Genomic DNA, 18,698 nt, shown 5'->3' with positions numbered 1-18,698 from the left:
GGCTACCGAGCACTTGATATGTGGATAATGCAAATGAAGAAAGAAATTTTAAGTTAAATTCAATTAATTGAATTTTATATTTAAACTATGATGCGGGGCAGCCCGGGTGGCTCAGCAGTTTAGCACCGCCTTTAGCCCTGGGCGTGATCTTGGAGACCCGGGATCGAGTCCCACGTCGGGCTTCCTTCATGGAGCCTGCTTCTTTCTCTGCCTGTGTCTCTGGTTCTCTCTCTCTCTCTCTCTTTCTCTCTCTCTCTCTGTGTCTCTCATGAATAAATAAATAAAATCTTTAAAAAAATAAACTATGATGCGTGGCCAGTGTCTATGGTACTGAACAGTGCAGGTCTAATTGGCAAACGTGGCCCAAGACATGAGTGTGAGATGACATGGGTCCTACATGCCATCACGTGCCTAAAAGCTTCCTCTTCAGCATTCCCTGTGGGAGTGACACATCAGTCCTGCAAATAGCCCTCTGGAGGAAGCTGATATGGAGAGCGTCCAGGCTGCAAGAACATCTAGTCCTCACATTTACAGCCTGGTCTGTGTCCTCTGGGACTTGAGGAGGGGCTTCTTGTCACCAGGAAAGAATAGGAGGGGAACAGATCTCCAGACCTCCAGGGCACATGGCTTGCCTTCCAGGCTGGCCTGCATCTCTAGGGGACCAAGGATGGCTCAGGAAGGCAGTGAAGGTAATACTGGGTCATTATTACCCACTCCAAGTCACCAAACCCATTAACAGCTGCCTCCTCCCCGGAACTTCCTTCTGGGCCAGAAGATATGGAAAGGATGGCCCTGGCAGCCAAGAGCAAGGGGTCCTTTGCAAAATTGAGTTTGGAGTCCAGAGATGTAATAAATGTTGAAGCAGACCACAAATAGAAGGAGGCCATGGGACATCCAGTTGTGTTCCATGTCCTGAGGGCTCCTTCCACTTTAAGGTCATGCAAAATCTTGGCAAACCTGGCACCCCAGCAACCTTGGACAATAAGCAACACACACACACACAAAAACAAAAGGCTTGGTTTCTTTCAAAACACCTAAAATTTCAGACTTTGTTTTTGTCTCCAAACTATTAATTTCCTGGCCTTTGAAAAATTAATTCAAGTTTGAAACTTATTTTTTTAAAAAAGAAAGTATACGTACCTTTTATAAGCAGAACTGTAACTATTGCTATAATTATGACTACTACTAGTATAGCCCATCTGTTCCTTGAATTCCCTGGGAAAGAGAAAAGAAAAAAAGAAGACAGTAAGAAAGAAATACAATTAGCTGGACTGATCAAAACGAGATTCAGTTGATTCTCCTTATTTGCAGATTCTATATCTATAATACACCTACTTATTAAAATGTATGTGTCAACCCCACGCCAATAATCATAGCACATTCATGGTCCCTGGAGGACACGTGCAGCGGGATGGTGGAATATCTGATTTCCAGGTGTGCAAGTCCCCAGAGGAGGTCAAACTAGGCAATGCTCTACCTTCTTGTATCCTCTCCTCCAATGGAAACATGTGTCCTATTCCTAGTCTGTGTAGTGCCACATTTTCCACACTTCTGTGCGTTCTGATGGTTATTTCACTGTCTAAAACAGCCCCAAACATAGTGCTGAAGTGCTGTCTAGCATTCCTAAGTGCAAGAAGGCTGGGATGGACCTTATAAAAAAAAATATGTGCGTTAGATATTCTTCATCTAGGCGTAAGTCATGGTGCTGAGGGCTGTGAGTCTAATGTTAATGCATTAATAATACATAAATTGTCAGGGGTCTTTAAATAGAAACACACACAAAACAAGGTCATTTATTGATTTCTTGCCCAAAAACGTGTGATCAGAAGCTTGCAGGAATCTAACTCTGCATTTCCCAGAAGCAATGTTCAGTATTCACCAATTCTTTTTTTTTTATATATAGATTTATTTATTTATCTATTCATGAGAGACAGAGAGAGAGAGAGGCAGAGACATAGGCAGAGGGAGAGGCAGGCTCCATGCAGGGAGCCCAATGTGGGACTCGATCCTGGGATTCCAGGATCACGTCTTGGGCTGAAGGCAAGCGCTCAACTGCTGAGCCACCCAGGCATCCCAGTATTCACTAATTCTGTGTTCACAGTGACTTTATGACACACAACTACTCCAAATAAAGAGAATCAACTGTATTTATAAATAAACTTACTTGCACAAGGCTGACCCATAGCAAGCCCAGTGTTATTTCTTAGAAGATGCAAATATTACAGTAAGAGTGTTGTTTTCAGCTAGCCCACACTGCTTATGGCAGCTTAACTTAGCAGCACGCGTTTGGTAGGGCAATTTGGCCGTTGTGTATAATAAGCCCTTAGTAAAATAGTTCGTCCTAAAGCAGCTAGACACCGTGCTAAGTGATATGCGCACAGTCTCACTGAACCATTACAACACTGAGAGAGTGCTTTAACCTCTTGGTGTCTCGGCTTCCTCAAGGGGTAACTGTAAACGGGACGGATCAATATGCTTATGTCATTGGACAGTTGTGAGCATTAACTGAGTTAATATCCTTGGGAATAGCTATTCGCTATCACCATCAACCTACTGAGTAGATGCTACTGATGACTCTCCTAAGATCCTTTGGCCCTGCAAGTCTACTTCTAAGATGTTAACCTACAGAAACGATCAGTGATGTGCCCTTCCAAAAAAAAAACGGCACAGAGATATACTGCACCTTTCCTGACAATATCAAGAAGACAAAACAACCTAAATGTCTTCAATGGAAAAGTATGACACATTCACAAGGTGGACTCTATCCAGCTACTAAAAATCCAAAGGCGGAATACTTAAGCATATGGCAAAATGATCACAATGCACTGCTGGGGGGCCGGGGGTGGGGTCGCTAAGGCAAGCACCGGAATGAAAGAGAAGGTGGGTGGGAGAGGCAAGTGAATGAATCCATGAGCATGAGAATGTGAACACACACCCTTTCCTCTTATTAGGAACACAGGTGGGTTAGAACCAACAGGAGGTCACACACCTGTCTGATCTGAGAGGCCCCTGGCCAGAAACTGCTGGTTACCCCCTTGTCCCGCCCCCTATCCATTCGTCCCTCTTTAGTAGCACAATTCAGATTTTCAGCTGGGCACACTATCACTCAACTAAAAGATTCATTCCTCGGCCTTTCTCGCAGCCAGGTTTGACCACGTGACTAAGTGTCGGGCATCGAGCTGGAGGAAGGGTTGTGTGGGATTTCTCCAAAGTCTCCCCATTCTGGATCCTTCTGCCTGACATAGTGGGGAAGGTAGTAGGAGCCGAGCTGCTCCTGGGCCTCTGACTTCATCAGGCAATGATATGCCCCGGGCTGCCTGCCTTCAGATATATATAGTTTTTTTTAATGTGCAAGAAGTTACGTACAGTTTTAAGCCACCAATACTTTTTTTTTTAATATTGTATTTATTTGAGAGAAAAAGAGTGAGCACAAACCAGGAGGAGGAAGGGGGAGAAGCAGGCTCCTTGCAGAGTAGGGAGCCCGATGCCAGGCTCAATCCCAGGAGCCTGGGATCATGACCCAAGCCAAAGGCAGATGCTTAACCAGCTGAGCCACCCGGGTGCCCCAAGCCACTGATACTTAAAAAAAAAAATTTTTTTTTTTAAACAGCCAAATCTAATGGTACTTGATCTAGTCTCTTCCAAAAACCTTTCTCCCATGGGATAATGTCAGATGCTGCCACCACTTTGGGACAGCAGATATTCAGGGGAGATGACAATGACAGTAATACAGTTCTTAACTCTGCTCTTCTTCCACAACCTGTCCGCTGTGCTGGCAGGTGCTCACTCCCTCTTCACCTGGTTCCCGAGAGACCACATTGCTGAGTTTTCTTCCTGCTTCCCTGAGGTCTTTGTCAGTCTCTTCGGCTGGACCCTCATCCTCTCAACAGCCTTTAAATGCTGGAGTCCCCGAGACTCAGTCCCAGCCCGCGCTCTGTCCTATCTGCCCACTAGGTGATCTCACCCAGTCTCAGTTTTAAATGCCGACGAAATGCCAAACGTATTTCTCCAGTGTGAACTACTCACCAGAGACCTAGACTCGCAAAACAAAGCGCCTTAGCTGATGTCTCCATTTGAAATCCAACGGGCATCTCAAACAATGTGTCCCAAACAAAACTTATTTCCTCCACACACCTGCTATTCTGCTTTCCAATATCATTGGAAATGGTGACACTGTACATCCAGTAGCGTGAGCCTGAAATCTAGGGGTCATTTGCACATTTCTTATGAGAGACTCTTCTCCCTCACTCAATACATTACAGATTCCTCGTGATTGTATTTTCAAAATGTAGCCTGACCTGAACCACTTCTCCCAATCTCTGCTGCCATCACGGTCTTTTGAGACACCATAACCTCTGGCTGAGACCCAGAGTTTCTAAATTGGGTGCATACACCCCAAGGAGTATGCAAGATGACCAATGAGGACCAATGAGGAGAATCTCCACTTTCATTTGCTACTTACGTCAGTCTAAATTTTTCTGATTTCGTCTATGTTTTAAAATGGGGGACTCCCGGGTGGCTTAGCAGTTGAGTGTCTGCCTTTGGCTCGGGGCGTGATCCCAGGGTCCCGGGATCGAGTCCCACGTCAGGCTTCCTGCATGGAGCCTGCTTCTCCCTCTGCCTGTGTCTCTGCCTCTCTCTCTGTGTGTCTTTCATGAATAAGTAAATAAAATCTTTTTAAAAAAAATAAACAAAATAAAATGGTACAAGTTGGGGGTGCCTGGGTGGCTCAGTCGGTTAAGCGTCCAACTCTTGGTTTCAGCTCAAGTCATGATCTCATGGGTTGTGAAACTGAGCCCCATGTCAGGCTCTGTATGAGGTGGGAATCTGCTTGAGGTTCTCCCTCTCCCTCTGCCTCTCCCCCAACTCACTCACATTCTCTCTGTCAAATAAATAAATCTTTAAAAATAAAATAAAATGGTGCAAGTTATAATCATTGCAGTAGAAGCATCTACTGCTTCTCAAAACCCAATCTCCCCATTTTCCTTTGGTAATAGAACCCCTGTGTTTCAAGTAGGCACATGACCAGCCAGCTAAGGGAGACATTTCCCAGTTGCCACCAGTGGCCATGGCCGTGAACTCAGTCTGGCCAAGTGGCTGACACTGAAGAGATGCATGCCACACTGGATGGATTTTTAAAGGGAAGGCCTGTTCTCCCTTTCCACTTGCAAGGCAAGAAGAAATGTGAACCCGCTTGACTCCAGTGATCACAATTCTTAAGCCATAAACATTTTAGTATATGTTTCTAAAAGATAGGGATTATCTGTAAAATGTAAACATGCCATTATCATATCCAAAAAAACTAATTAAGTGCTTAATATAATCAAATAAGGAGTCACCACTTAATCTTTTTTTTCCAACTTTTTTCTGTTTGAATCAGGATCAAACAAGGTCTGTATACTACAATTAATTATAGGCTTCTTAAATCTCTTCACTTTCTAAACTCCCCATCACCTCTTTTTCTTCCCCTTATAATTTATTTATTGAAGAAACCTGATGCCTGCTCCTATAGAACCCCCTACAGTCTGTACTTTCATTCCACATGGTATGGTTTTCACCAGCCAATTCCTACAAATGAGTCAAAATTTATTTCTTAATTTGACTTATTTAAAGATATACAGAATCAGGATGATGTCATGAAAAAAAAAAAAAAAAAAAAAACCTCCAGAATTCAAAGACCTACATTTTAATTCTATCTCCATTACATAAGTGAACTTGCAGAAGTCACCCCACCTGATAGAACCTGTTTCCTCACTTTCAAAGGTAAACAATTCCTGTCTGGCCAGTCTGGAATGGTGGTGGTAAGCAGCCAACAAGATGATTATTTGAGAGCGTCTGCCAAAGGGTGGCAGGATGGCAGTGTGAGTCACTACCTTTCACTGATAAAGTATTAAGTCTGGAAAAAAAAATCACTTAAAAAAGTAAGACCCAGTATTTAACTGTTATACCCACATGAATTTGTATCTGTTATGATGTATGCAACTCTACAGAAAAGCATTCAAAAATCATCATGGGATTAAAAAAAAGAGATCCTAGACATTAATTGTTCAAAAGAACCATTAAGATCATTAAATTTGGGCCCCAGATGAGGGGGGTGCGGAACATCCTCCAATATTTGCTTAATGGGACCCAGATATATGTCTAAGTCAGCACTACTTCAGGATTTTATTTAAAGATTTTATTTATTTTTTTGAGAGGGAGAGAGAGCGAGAGCTCACGAATGCAGGAAAAGAGCTTGGGTAGGGGGGCAGGCGGTGCGGGCAGAGGGAGAAGCAGAGTCCTTGCTGAGCAGGGAGCCCAAGGATGCAGGCATTGATCCCAGGACCCTGGGATCATGACCTGAGTGGATGGCAGATGCTTAACCGCCTGAGCCACCAGGCGCCCAGCACTACTCCAGGATTTAAATGACCTAAGAACTACCTAGCAATGTTTCTCAAACTTTCAAAATCTACAGTGCAATATGAACTATCAGTTTGGGGAGAAATGTAAAAGAAAGAGGAATCACTATTATTTAATAACAAAAAGGGTTTGTTTGCAAATTAACAACAGCATATCATATCAATAAGAGGGATGTAGTCATGACAATCTTTTCTCAAGGTATCTACAGGGAAGGACATCTTATTTGGACATTCAATTCTAAGGGTAAAGGTTAAATGAAAACCTATGCAAGGGCAAAATGCTAGAAAATCTCTTAAAATATTCCATATAATTCTATAGAGGATCTTATTCAGAAATTACTTCCTTCCAAGCATTTGACTCTTGGGACACAAGAAGCTTTTCAAGATTTCAACTTGCTTATTCACTCTGTACACAACACATTCTTTCTCTTGTTGGTTATGTGCATCATGCACATGCCAAGCCAATAAAAAGCACACTGCTTTTGGTTTTTTGTTCCCACACTATCTGCTAGCAGGCAAATTGCATTTCCAAAGTAAGCCTTGGAAATTCCACCTATTAAGTGGAATTAATAAAGAAATGTTTCCTCCAAGCATAACGATTATCAATGACTTTGCAGTTGGTTTTCAAGTCTTCTGGACAATTGTGTGCCTTACACGAAGGGTGCCACTTTGAGTGGCACCTCTATGAGTTTGGTCTTTTCTCTGCCTTTAGGGACCAAAACCATCAGTTATGAACTGGAATTCATTTTGTCCTTTGTCTGGAAGTATTTGTTTGTTTTACCCAAGAAGTCACACTGCTTTGTCTGAAAATTATATAACGAACTTAATCCCTCCATGTCATTATCTGAAAATTTTGAGGGTGGCTGGGTAGCTCAGTCCATTAAGTGTCTGACTCTTGATCTCAGTTCAGGTCTTGATCTCAGGGTTGTGAGTTCAAGCCCCATGCTGGGCTCCACGCTAGGCATGGAGCCTACTTTAAAAAAAAAAAAAAAAAGAAAAGAAAAAGAAAAAACAAAAGAAAATTTTCAAAAAGGATGATACATGGGAGATTCAGGGAGAATGGCTCACTAATCAAATATAATTCAAGTTTTTTATATTCACTGTATTGACTAATTGCCTTTTTCTGTTTCAGTTGCTTATTCAGAAAAAAAAAATGATTCACAGAATCACCCTGTCCCTGCCCAAGGAGATTCACAGTCTGTATTTGCCCTCAAATCCTGTTCACTACTTATAATCATGATATTATTCTGTATTTACTGCTTACTATTTTCATCTCTTCGTGTATATTTTCATGAACCACTTGAAAATTACTGATCCTTTTGTCTGTAAACTGGGAATATAATGTAAAAAAACAATCATAAAAATTGCGGATTACATAGGTACATGATAGTTAAACAAAATAAAAGGACCCCAGCCAAGACAGATTGTCACGCTATTCATGGAATAGCCTAGAGGAATGTACCAAATGCACATTCTTGTAGCACACGTGCAACCTTTAAGAACACGGTGATCATTAACATTATGAAGTAGTGTTGTGAGTAATTAAGAGCATAGGCTCTGGAGCCAGATGGCATGACTTCAAAACCAGGCTCTGCCCCTTACTAATTGTTGACCTGAGGCAATCAAACTAAACTCCCTGTGTCTTGGTTTCTCCTTCATAAAATAAAGATTATGACTAGTACCCAACGCATGCAGTTGTGTGAAGCTGTGTGAGGATGGAATTAATTAACAAATGTATTTGGACAATGCTTGACACAGAAAAGGCTAAGAAATGTTAGCTGTATATCTGTAATGCAGTGTCTGTGAAAACCATAACTCTATTTTGCATTTCAGATTTATGAAATGCATGTCAGCCACTACATCTCTGGTTTGAAACTCCCATACCAGAGTTTCAGGGGCCAGTCCCTGGGCCCCACTTGTATATAGTATCTCTGCATGACACGTTTCGTTATTTACTCACCAGGTGGGACACAAGTTGCTAAAATGAGCGAAGATATCTGTTTGGATAATGGATTGCTAATAATACATTGTATTTTCTGTGAGAGATCATTGTTCTTCTTAATAAGCACTTCAGATGGATCGGAAGTATTTATACACTGTGCTGAAGAGCAACTCCATGAGTACTTCGTATAGTTTGTATGTCTCTTATAAGATTCTGGGATCTTGCAGTGGACTATAATATCTTCAAGAGTTGACGTGCAATTTAGTGTTGGAATTGGAAGAGGATCTGGGGGGAAAAAAAAGAAATGTAATATTCAGTACAGAAAAGAGTAATTTAGACTCATCATATACAAATGTATGAAGAGCTTCCAGTTTCCTTATGAGCTTAAAAAGACAAACAGACCACCTCCTTGAGCACCAAAGGGAGAGAATTCTCTTCTTCTGGCTCAGATTTACTTGCTCAAATTCAGAATACATACAGGCACCGAATCCCTTATCCTCAATTCCAAAAACCAAAAGATTTTACACAAGATAACAACAGAGTCACTTAGCTGCAAATCCTCATCTGAATTGACATGAGGATTTAATAGTTTGTATTTTTCTCACTTATTTCCTTTTTATTTCTCTTTTATTATTTTTCAAGTAAGCTCCACACCCACTGTGGGGCTTGAATTCATGGCCCTGAGATCAAGAGTCACGTGCCCTACTGGCCGAGCTGGCCAGGTGCCCCATATTTTTCTCACTTACTTCAAATATTCATTATCATGTTGTACTAAAAATATTCCTGTGCTTGAGTATGAGGTGGTCCTCAAAACTAAGTGGGGTGCTTCTTAACATACATAGGGGAGTTTATACTACCTCTCTAAAATCTAAAAACGTTTACCTCCAAAAGATATCTGACTAACTGTGCTCGCTTCGGCAGCACATATACTAAGATATCTGACTTACAGTGTTTGCAAAACATATGGTGGAGCCGTACTCTGAGCAGGCTCTGCTAATCGGCGGAATAGGGGATGGTACCTGTCACACACCTGTCAGGCTAGAAGCCCCATGCCCAGCCTTTCTCTAGCAAATGCCCCCTACTGGCTACAGCAGCCTGAACCTGCATGGATGAGTTAAGAACCACAATGCTAGTTTATCCCATTAGACATTTGTTTATTTAATTCACATGCCTTCCTGCATCTCTACTTTGCCCCAACAACTAACCATGAGAAATTCGAGAAAACAAATACATGGACTCTCCGGGAAATGGTCACGTGTGGCATTTGCATAAATAAAATTTCAACGCATTGTGAACATCTACTAAAAAAGCAAATTCAAGCAAATTCACGTTTATCAAGATGATGGAATACTTACTATGCTGCTATTTAAAATGATATTTTCTAAGGCAAAGGAATGCTTATGTTCTAATTATTAATCTAAAATAATGTAGGGCGCCTGGGTGACTCAGTGGGTTTGGTGTCTGCCTTCGGCTCAGGTCATGATCCGGGGGTCCCGGGATGGGGCCCCACATGGGGTTCCCTGCTCATTGGGGAGCCTACTTCCCCCTCTCCCTCTGCTGCTTCCCCGTTCATGCTCTCTCTCTCTTGCTCTCTCTTCAAATAAACAAATAAAATCTTTAAAAACATAAAACAATAAAATAATCTAATAATCTAGTTGAAAATATTCAACTCCTCTCCCCTCCCCCTGGCCCCCATCTTCTCTAGACTTCTTTCACACTTGGTTAAGTAACACACCCGGTTAGAGACCTAAGTTATCCATAACTTCCCTTTCTGCTTGGGACTTCTTGAGCTGTTAGGTCTACTCTAGCTCACATAACTTGTTACTTGCTGCCCGAAAGTAAGCAATGGAGAATTTCTCCAAGTTAAATTGTAAGCAATAGACCAGCAGTCTTCAAAAGAGTAAGGAGTTGTTCTCATTGAGTCAAAGTTAGAAAGCCTGAGCCCTCCTCCCTCGGCCTCCTCAGGCCGCCCTGCCAACCACACGCCCATAGCAGCCCCAGAAGCACTTCCTCACAGCCCTGTGTGTCTCGGTGCAGCTGAGAAACTGAAGGGATGGTTCCAGGTTCTGTATTTACTTATGCCTGTCACTGCACCCGAGCTGAGCAATTCTCAGAATCCTGCAACTGAGCTTTCTAGTTCCTTGGAAATGTTCCACAGAAGCATTTCTCAAATATTAATGGGCACGAGAAGCCACCAGGGCTCTGTATTAAAAATACAGATACTGAGAAGGTGCTCCTTGTGTTCTGTTACAGATTCTAGTTAATTGATCTGGTTCAGCCAATGTCTAGCATTTCATTAAACACTTTCTGAATAAGGACGCCTGGGTGGCTCAGTGGTTGAGCACCTGCCTTAGGCTCAGGTCGTCATCCTGGGTCCGGGGATCGAGTCCCACAGTGGGTTCCCTGCAAGGAGCCCCTATCTCCCTCTGCCTATGTCTCTGCCTCTCTCTCTGTGTCTCTCATGAATAAATAAGTTCTTTTAAAACACACACACACGCGCACACAAAACACTTTCTGAACTCAACAGAGGTGCCTCATGAAGCCCCTCAGACTGTGCATCTTTGGAGGGTAAAGACTAGATACTACTCCCCTCTTACACATAAGCCCTGACATGACACAAGGCACACAATTAGCTCCTCAATAAGGAGAACATATGTTGAACATATGGAGGGATGGATGGATAGATGGATAAATTCAGGGAGACAGTTTCCCAATTATTCTCTCTACTGTATTAAATGTAAATTCTTCAATCAGCAACTCTCCGAAAAGGAATGGTGTGGTGGCTGAGAGCCTGGATTCAAGAGCCTGACTGCTTGGGTTCACACCAGAGCTTTACCAGGAAGAGCCAGACGCCCTTGGGCAAGTTACTTAACCGGCCCTGTGGTTAGGTTTCCTTTCCTGTACAATTAAGAAACAAATAATGGGGATCCCTGGGTGTCACAGTGGTTTGGCACCTGCCTTTGGCCCAGGGCGCGATCCTGGAGACCCGGGATCGAGTCCCACGTCGGGCTTCCAGTGCATGGAGCCTGCTTCTCCCTCTGCCTGTGTCTCTGCCTCTCTCTCTCTCTCTCTCTCTCTCTGTGTGACTATCATAAATAAATAAAAAAATAAAAAAAAAGAAACAAATAATGTCTTCCCTTCACAATGGAGATGAGGATGAAATGAGGGGAGATAGGTAGTAAGTGACACATGGATTAACATGCAGTGCCTGGCACAGGCACGTCAGCTGTAACAGAGCACACGGCGAGAAGGCAAGGCTCCCCCACGAGTGTTGTGATACAACCAGGAGTTGGCAGGTGTGAGCTTTTGCTTTGGCTGGCTGTGTCACTTGGCCTACAGCTCTTGTGGTAGCTGGAACACATTTGAGAAATCAGCCAGCCCAGGCCTCCTGTCCTACAGAGGGAGAAACCCACTGCTAAATCTGTGTCGTTTTCATCTGCAAAATGGAATATAATACTCTAAAATATTGTAAAGGTCTAGTGGCGTATGAAAATAATTTGAAAGGGCATAGGGGAAGAGCTAGCATGATTTTCTGTGTTGTTAGAGCTCACTTAACTATACAAATGCTCTTTCTGGTGGTTTCATTACCACAGTTGCTGGAAGAACTGATCCTGCTCATGGAAAAGCATGCAAACCTTCTTGCAGCATCTGGGGCACAGCTTCTACAACTCCGGTCTTTCTGTCTATAATCCTTACATTCTCTCACTGCCCCTGGGACTTCCCACAGCTATCTCTAACAAATAGTTACCTCTGTACCTTAAGCAGCATCAAACTGGCTGGAAATGTACTTACTTCATCCTTAAGATAACTTAGCCAATTTATAATTAATGAACTCTGCTCACTACTACTCTTTAAGATTGAGAATTGCTTACACATATCTGATGATATTTGTTTACTTCTATTACCTTTAATATACAGTTATACCACTTCAGTTATACCACTTCCTAAAATAAAAGGAAGAACAGTTAATTCCACTTATATGAACATCACTATCTTCAAGGCAACTAATAAGAGAGAGAACTCATAAACGTCGACGGTGGAAATTTGAAGGGGATTTTGAGGGAAGAAGGAAACCAAATACCAAATTACACACAGAAGGAAGTAGATGGCCTGAATTTAGGAGGTGCCAGGAAAGCCCCCTGTCTAAAATATCCTTTCTGAAAATCTCCCATTAGCCCTGGTGTCTCCGGAAGATTACCAAGTCACTTAAGTATTAATACACCCTGAAGGAAGTAGGCCTTCCTCATTTAAAAAAAAAAAAAAAAAAAAAAGTATGACCAATCGTTTGTCATTCAGGTGTGCAATCCTGAGTCACCTTATGTCTTTTTATAACCAAATCTAAATTTGCTTGACTCTTTCTTAGAAGTGTCTTCTCTTTCTTTCTTTTCCCAACATCTACTAGCAACACCTATCTCCCTAGAAGATTGTAGTAGCTTCCAACCTGGTGTCCCCTCTCTCTAATCCACCATAAATACCTACTATCTAATTAATCATCTGAAAATAGATTTCATCAGGTCACTTCTCTGTTCCAGGATTGGATACAGTGGCTCCCCACTGTTGGAGGCTAAAATCTCAAGCCAGGACTTGAGGTTCCACGTTTAATGCTGCCCAGATCACTGTCTCCTGATCAAACTCACCTCCCCTGGACTCTGCTGCTCTGCAGGTCTTTGCTAATTAGGGTCTCTAGGGGCTACTCAGTTGGTCTGACTCCTGAAATCAAGTACCTTAGTTGAGTTACCATGGAATTTAAAAAAATCAAATTGTTTTTAAACATTTCATCAAATTTAAAAAGATAAATGTATTCAAAAGTTTGAACTCAGTTCTACAAACTCTATGCAAGGGCTCTTAAAATGCATTCCATTATAATCTAAATTTGAAATCAATCTTTTGAGTTGCTGGCTCTATATATGGCCAGATCACCAACATGCATGTTTTAAAAACTCTGCTTCTTCAAAGGCATCCACTGATTCCTTTAATGGCATGCCTGTACACCTTAACACACCTCACTCTTCTAAATGGAGTTGATCATCTTCTGGACAAACCAGCCACCCAGGCTGAGCACCCCCATTTCTGTTGTCTGCACCTCTCACCTTGCAGTCACCTGGTCTGATTGCTTTCATTGCTATAATAAATATTTATAGAATAACTAGTACCTCTTGAAGTCCCTTGCTGAGCTCTGGAGCTATAATGATGAACAGAAGAGAAAGTATCTCTTCCTTCCAATGTCTCCAGCAGACCAGGCAGGTGACCTGGTGAATAATAGCTGTTCTACCAGTTTATCACCCCATCCCTTTCCACTGAGATGGCCTCAGACAAGACTTAAGAGCTCAGACATGAACTTTGACATTAGACTTTCTGCCTCTTCTCTGCCCCTGGAGACCATCTTACATACTTTGCTACCAGTTGGACCTTTCTAAAACACAAAGAGAAGGGAAGGCTAGAATGATAACTTCTTCTAGGAGAAAACAGTGAACCTAGGACCCCACAGAGGGGGGGAGATGGATACCAGTTCAGCTGTGAATGCTGAGGGGCAGCACAGAAAAGGCAACCAAAGTCAAGAGCAACACTAGGATGCCCAAGAACAGAAAGAAGAAGTCATGGATGCCAGATCTCATACAGCCTTGCAGGCCACTATAGGTCTTAGCTTTAACTCAGAGTGAGCTGGGGCCACTAGAAGATTCTGAGCAGACAAATGACATGCTCTGACTTCTGTTTTAAGATCACGCTGGCTCCTTGTGTTTAAAAATAAACTGTGGTCATAAGATATGTCAGTTAAACCATTATGCTGTATACCATAAACTTATATAGTGATATATGTCAATTACATCTCAATAAAACAGGGTAAAATTAATTAAATTTAAAAATAACACAAAATGTCTTCTGTAAGTGGACAATGGTGGAAGCTGAGTGACCAATTAGGGGGCTACTGCACTCCTCCAGATGAGGATGAAGGAGCCCTGGATCAGCACTGGAGGAAGTAGTGAGAGGTGGTCAGGTTCTATGAAACCAATAAAATTTCCTGGTGGAGAAAACATGGTGTTCAAGAGAAAGAGGAAGAGAAACATGGTGTCAAGGATGACATCAAGGTTTTAGCACAAGCAACTGAAAGGAAGGAGCTGCCATTAACCAAGGCAGGGGAAAGATTTGGGAAAGAACAGGCTTTAAGGGAAAGTTGATGAGCTCACTTTTGGCCATGTGATTGGAGAGGCCAATTAGATAAATATCCAAGTGGAGATAGAAACTAAGCAGTCAGAAACACGTAAGGAGCTCAGTGGGGCTCTAGGCAAGAGCTCTCCCATCTGTGCATTATCAGCATCAAAATGATATTTAAAGCCCTGACACCGGATGAGCTCACTCACCTGGGAGTGAATGCAAGCAGAGAAGGGTGGCTTAAGTCTTAAAGTCTCCAGTGTGAAGAGGTTGGCAGGATGAGGGAACCGCCAAGGAAGCTAAGTAGTAACAGTTAGTGAGTTAAAAGAAAACCAGAATAGCGTGGTGTCCTGGATGCTGAGAGAAGGCCGTATTTCAAAGACGACGGAGCGGTCAGCTATGTCAGATGCTGCTGAGTGGCCAAGAAAGATGTGGGTAGAGCACGAATGGATCACTGGCTTCATGAATGAGGAGATCAAGAGTTTTTGGTACAGTAATGGAATAAAAGCCTGTTTGGAGTGGATTAAAAGTGAGTAAGAGAGAAGCAGTTATAAAGCAACCCTTCAAGGAGATTTTCTATAAACTCAACATGGCAAGTGGGTAACTGGAAAAGAGGAGCAGGGCATGCTGGTAGGGACAGGCTGGCAGTTCATGGAGGACACTGCTACGGGAACAGTGCAAGTGAACGACTAGGGTGATGTCCCCAAGAGCCATGACAGGAGACAGGGCTCAGGGCACAGCTGAGGGCTTGGCCTGTGAGCATGGTACACAGTCTCAAGGGCAGGCAGGGAGGCAGGAAGGCAGAGGGTGGGCAGCCTGTGGAAATTCTCCCCTGAGGGCTTCTCTCTCTCAGTGAACAAGAAGCAAAGCCTCCAGTCGAGGAGTGGATCTGGAGAAGGGGATGTTCAAGGCTTGAGGAGAGGAAATATCATTGCTAGGATGCTGGGGGACATGTTGGATTTGATTGAGGCAAGTAACCAGAAACTCAAGTGTGGGGCTCTGCGGGGTGATGAGTTTCTCCACAGCCATAGTGTGTGAGACTAGAATAGACAGCACACTGCACTGGACCCGGTGGGACAGGCCATCGGAGTGTGACCCACAGAAAAGGAATGAGGAAACTAAGCAGGTCTTGCAATGAGTAGGTCCCCTGAGTGAGCACACTCGGGCTGCCTAAGGAGGACAGGGGGCCATGTGAGGCGAAGGACTGGCAGAGCCAGCAGAGCAGGGGAAGAGAGCTTCAGAAAGGACTGGGACACCTGGCATGATACAGTGGAGGGCTTAGAATGAGTGGTAATGACAACTTCTAGGTTCTATCCATGGTGGGGGGAGGGGGAAGGGGGGATGGAGGACACGACCATCACAGGAGAGGGATCAGGGACTCAGAAGCCAGGACAGTAGAATTTAATACTTAAATATCATAATCACTAAGAATTATGACAGTAGGAACGTCAGAAACTGCGAAAGTGAGCCAGGCAACCGAATGATCCAGAAATGTTGGTATGTACCCATGAGCCTATAAATGACAACAACAAGAAGAATGATCTGGAAACATCCATGAGTAGCATGGAGGAACGTGGACGCTATCTCCAATTCCCATATATAGTGACATAGGAGAAAAAACAAATCCACTCCCTGGGGTGTGAAGCAGGTGGAAGCAGGAACTCTAATTTCTAGAGCATCACCTCTCCATGGAGCTCAATGAGTTCTGAGTTCATGGCTACCACTACATCCCTTTCCGGAATATTCCTAGTAAGATAAGTGTTGCTGCTGGCAGCAGCTCTGCCCAGCTGGGGCTGCTCCCTCTACCTTAGTCACATCCTCTCCCACTCGGAGGATGACCAGGGGAATGACACTGGGGATGACACAATGACACTTCTCTGTGTGCCAAACAGAGAAGAACACCCTGACAGCCTACGAGATCAAATTTTCTCATTTCTCATAAACCATTAAATAGTGTTAGTCTCTTTAAAGAGTTGGAAAGGCATCGTCATAAACAAATAAATTTATGGAATACTCACCAAGTACAAGTAGAGTGAACTTGATGTCATCTGCAGTGCCTAAAAACTCAACTTCATACTCATCTTCATCTGATGATGTTAGATTGAAGATGGTAAGGTCACCTGATATGGTGTTCAGGTGAACTCTACCTACAAAAGGTGGGAAAGCTCTGCTGCCATGGTATTCTTCCCATTCAATGACTTTATCCATATTTTTTTTCCACAGGATCTCTGGGAAATATATAGAGCTTGATGCATAGAAAGTTACGTTCCCGTTCACAGCTCCGAACACTGGCTGGGGATTAGAGCTGATGGAGTCTAGGAGGGAAAAAGAAATTGGTTAGGGAAAACAACACCACTTTATTGAAGACAGAAACCTATCCTCCAAGATGCTCTTTGTGTGTGGGGGGGTAAATTTATCAGTAAAAATGACTCATCACCTATACTTTTGGCTGCCAAGAGAAAACACAGCAAGTAGGATGTGTGTGACAACTGGGGAGTATACTTTCTCATGGGGGCACTGGGGTCCACATAAGCAAGACATCGATTCAGCTTTGATGGAGCACCGAGTCCCTGCTAGGTACTGAGGACAGCACTGCCAACATGACAGCCAACCAGACAGGTGTCACTCCAGGCCCTCAAGAGGTCCTGCTGAGTGGGGAAGACAAAGCAGGCCTGGGGAGCCACCCAGGGAGCCACCCAGGGAGCGCCTTCCCCAGGAAGTCATGCTGATGCTCCCAAAGAGGCATCCATCCCCAAAGGGCAGGAGGGGCCAGCTGAGGGCTGTGGGGTGGGGTGGAGGGGAGGTAATTGTAGTGATAGAGGAAGCAGCGCCTCCAAAAAAAAGCCAAAAAGAAGCTGGTGTGTTTGCGGAAATAAAAGCAGCTCCCAATGGCTAGACAACAGAGCAAGTGGGTCACAGGTAGGGGATGAGCCTGGAGGGGGCAGGCGGGGCCAGGTCACAGTGTATGCGAGAGGGGGCATGGGGGTGTCAGGAAAGACATTGCTGAAGGTTTGGAATGGATCCTAATGACAAGGGAAAGCCACAAGGCTGGCATGATGTAATTTAAGTTTCGGCAGGGCTGGCAGTGGTTGCTGGGGACAGGCATGCGGGCAGGGAAACCAGAATCGAAGTCAGTGCCAGAGCAACGAGAGGGTGGCAGACTGGAGGGGCCAGGCCAGGGTGTGGGTGGACAGGGTTCACAGGAGGGCAGACTCCAGAGCAGCTTGGGAGGGAAAGCCAGGGGGTTTAGTGACTGTGGGGAGGGGTGAGGAGGAGGAGGAGGAGGAGGTAATCGTGCTGGTCAGGCATCTTTCTTGGCTGACTGCAGGGACTACTAGATCAGAAACAAGAACTGGGGAGCAAGCCAGGGGGGCAAGATACAGACTGAGGGTATGAGACTAGGTTTGGTGGCATGGGGAGTGTGGGGGAGCTGGCTCCAATTGTCCCTCATGAGCCAACTATTGGTGTCTCTGCCTCATTCAGCCAAGCCTGGCTGATAGCCTGAAATCCACATGGTGGGAGTATTTACAGCAAAGGAACTAATGCTTCAAGCTCAGACTCCTCCCCACTCCGCACCAATCTACTTGTTAAATATTTCCTACCACCACTAGATTGGGATATTCTCGATACCCCAGAATGGGTTTACATGCATCTGGTTCCAGACTTGACTTTCTTGCTACAAGAGAAGAGCAGCCGTTAAGGGAAAGACATTAAAGATAAATTAAAACTTGATTGACATTTTTGCCTAGTAGCAATCAGGGTAATTGAAAGAGCGTGGGGAAAAAAATTAAGACTATTAAATAGACCAATTGTAGGCCACAGTGTTCAGTAATTTCAAACAAGAAGTAAACGTCTCCTATTTGTCTGTTGCGAGGATTTTTAGAACCCATCTCCACCAATGAAGGGAGTCTGCCCGCAGTAATACACCAGCAGCCCTCGTTGCTTTTTAATGCTCAGCACACACATGGCAGTAGTGGCACCAACTGCACAGATGAGCAAAACAGGCTTCGAAGTCACTTGGCAAGGTGATGGCAGCAGAGGGACCAGAACACAGATTTCCTGACTCTCCATTCAGCCCCGCTTTCACAGCAGCCCGGTCCTGTTACTCATTCTGGAAATACTCACTGGGTAGCTCTACTATGTGGCAGCTTCCCCCACCCCAGAATGAGACAGATGCAGTCCCTGCCCTCTCTCAGAGCTTACGGTTT

The 18,698-nt window shown here is 43.9% G+C and overlaps 1 protein-coding gene across 1 annotated transcript in view; it reads right to left on the bottom strand.

Moving 5' to 3' along the window:
* The window catches only part of CD58 (CD58 molecule), a 41,176-nt gene that overhangs the window by 9,635 nt on the left and 12,843 nt on the right, over positions 1–18,698 (bottom strand). The window contains exons 2-4 of the mRNA XM_077842715.1: positions 16,509–16,805; positions 8,359–8,625; positions 1,141–1,215 (exon numbers count right to left, since the gene is read on the bottom strand). Coding sequence (XP_077698841.1) covers positions 1,141–1,215; positions 8,359–8,625; positions 16,509–16,805 — 639 coding nt within the window. The remainder of the gene's footprint in view (positions 1–1,140; positions 1,216–8,358; positions 8,626–16,508; positions 16,806–18,698) is intronic.

The sequence above is a fragment of the Canis aureus genome, chromosome 12, assembly GCF_053574225.1.
Source record: "Canis aureus isolate CA01 chromosome 12, VMU_Caureus_v.1.0, whole genome shotgun sequence".
NCBI classification, from domain to species: domain Eukaryota; kingdom Metazoa; phylum Chordata; class Mammalia; order Carnivora; family Canidae; genus Canis; species Canis aureus.
Note: the sequence above shows the minus strand (reverse complement) of the source record. Positions and strands in the feature narration are given on the sequence as shown.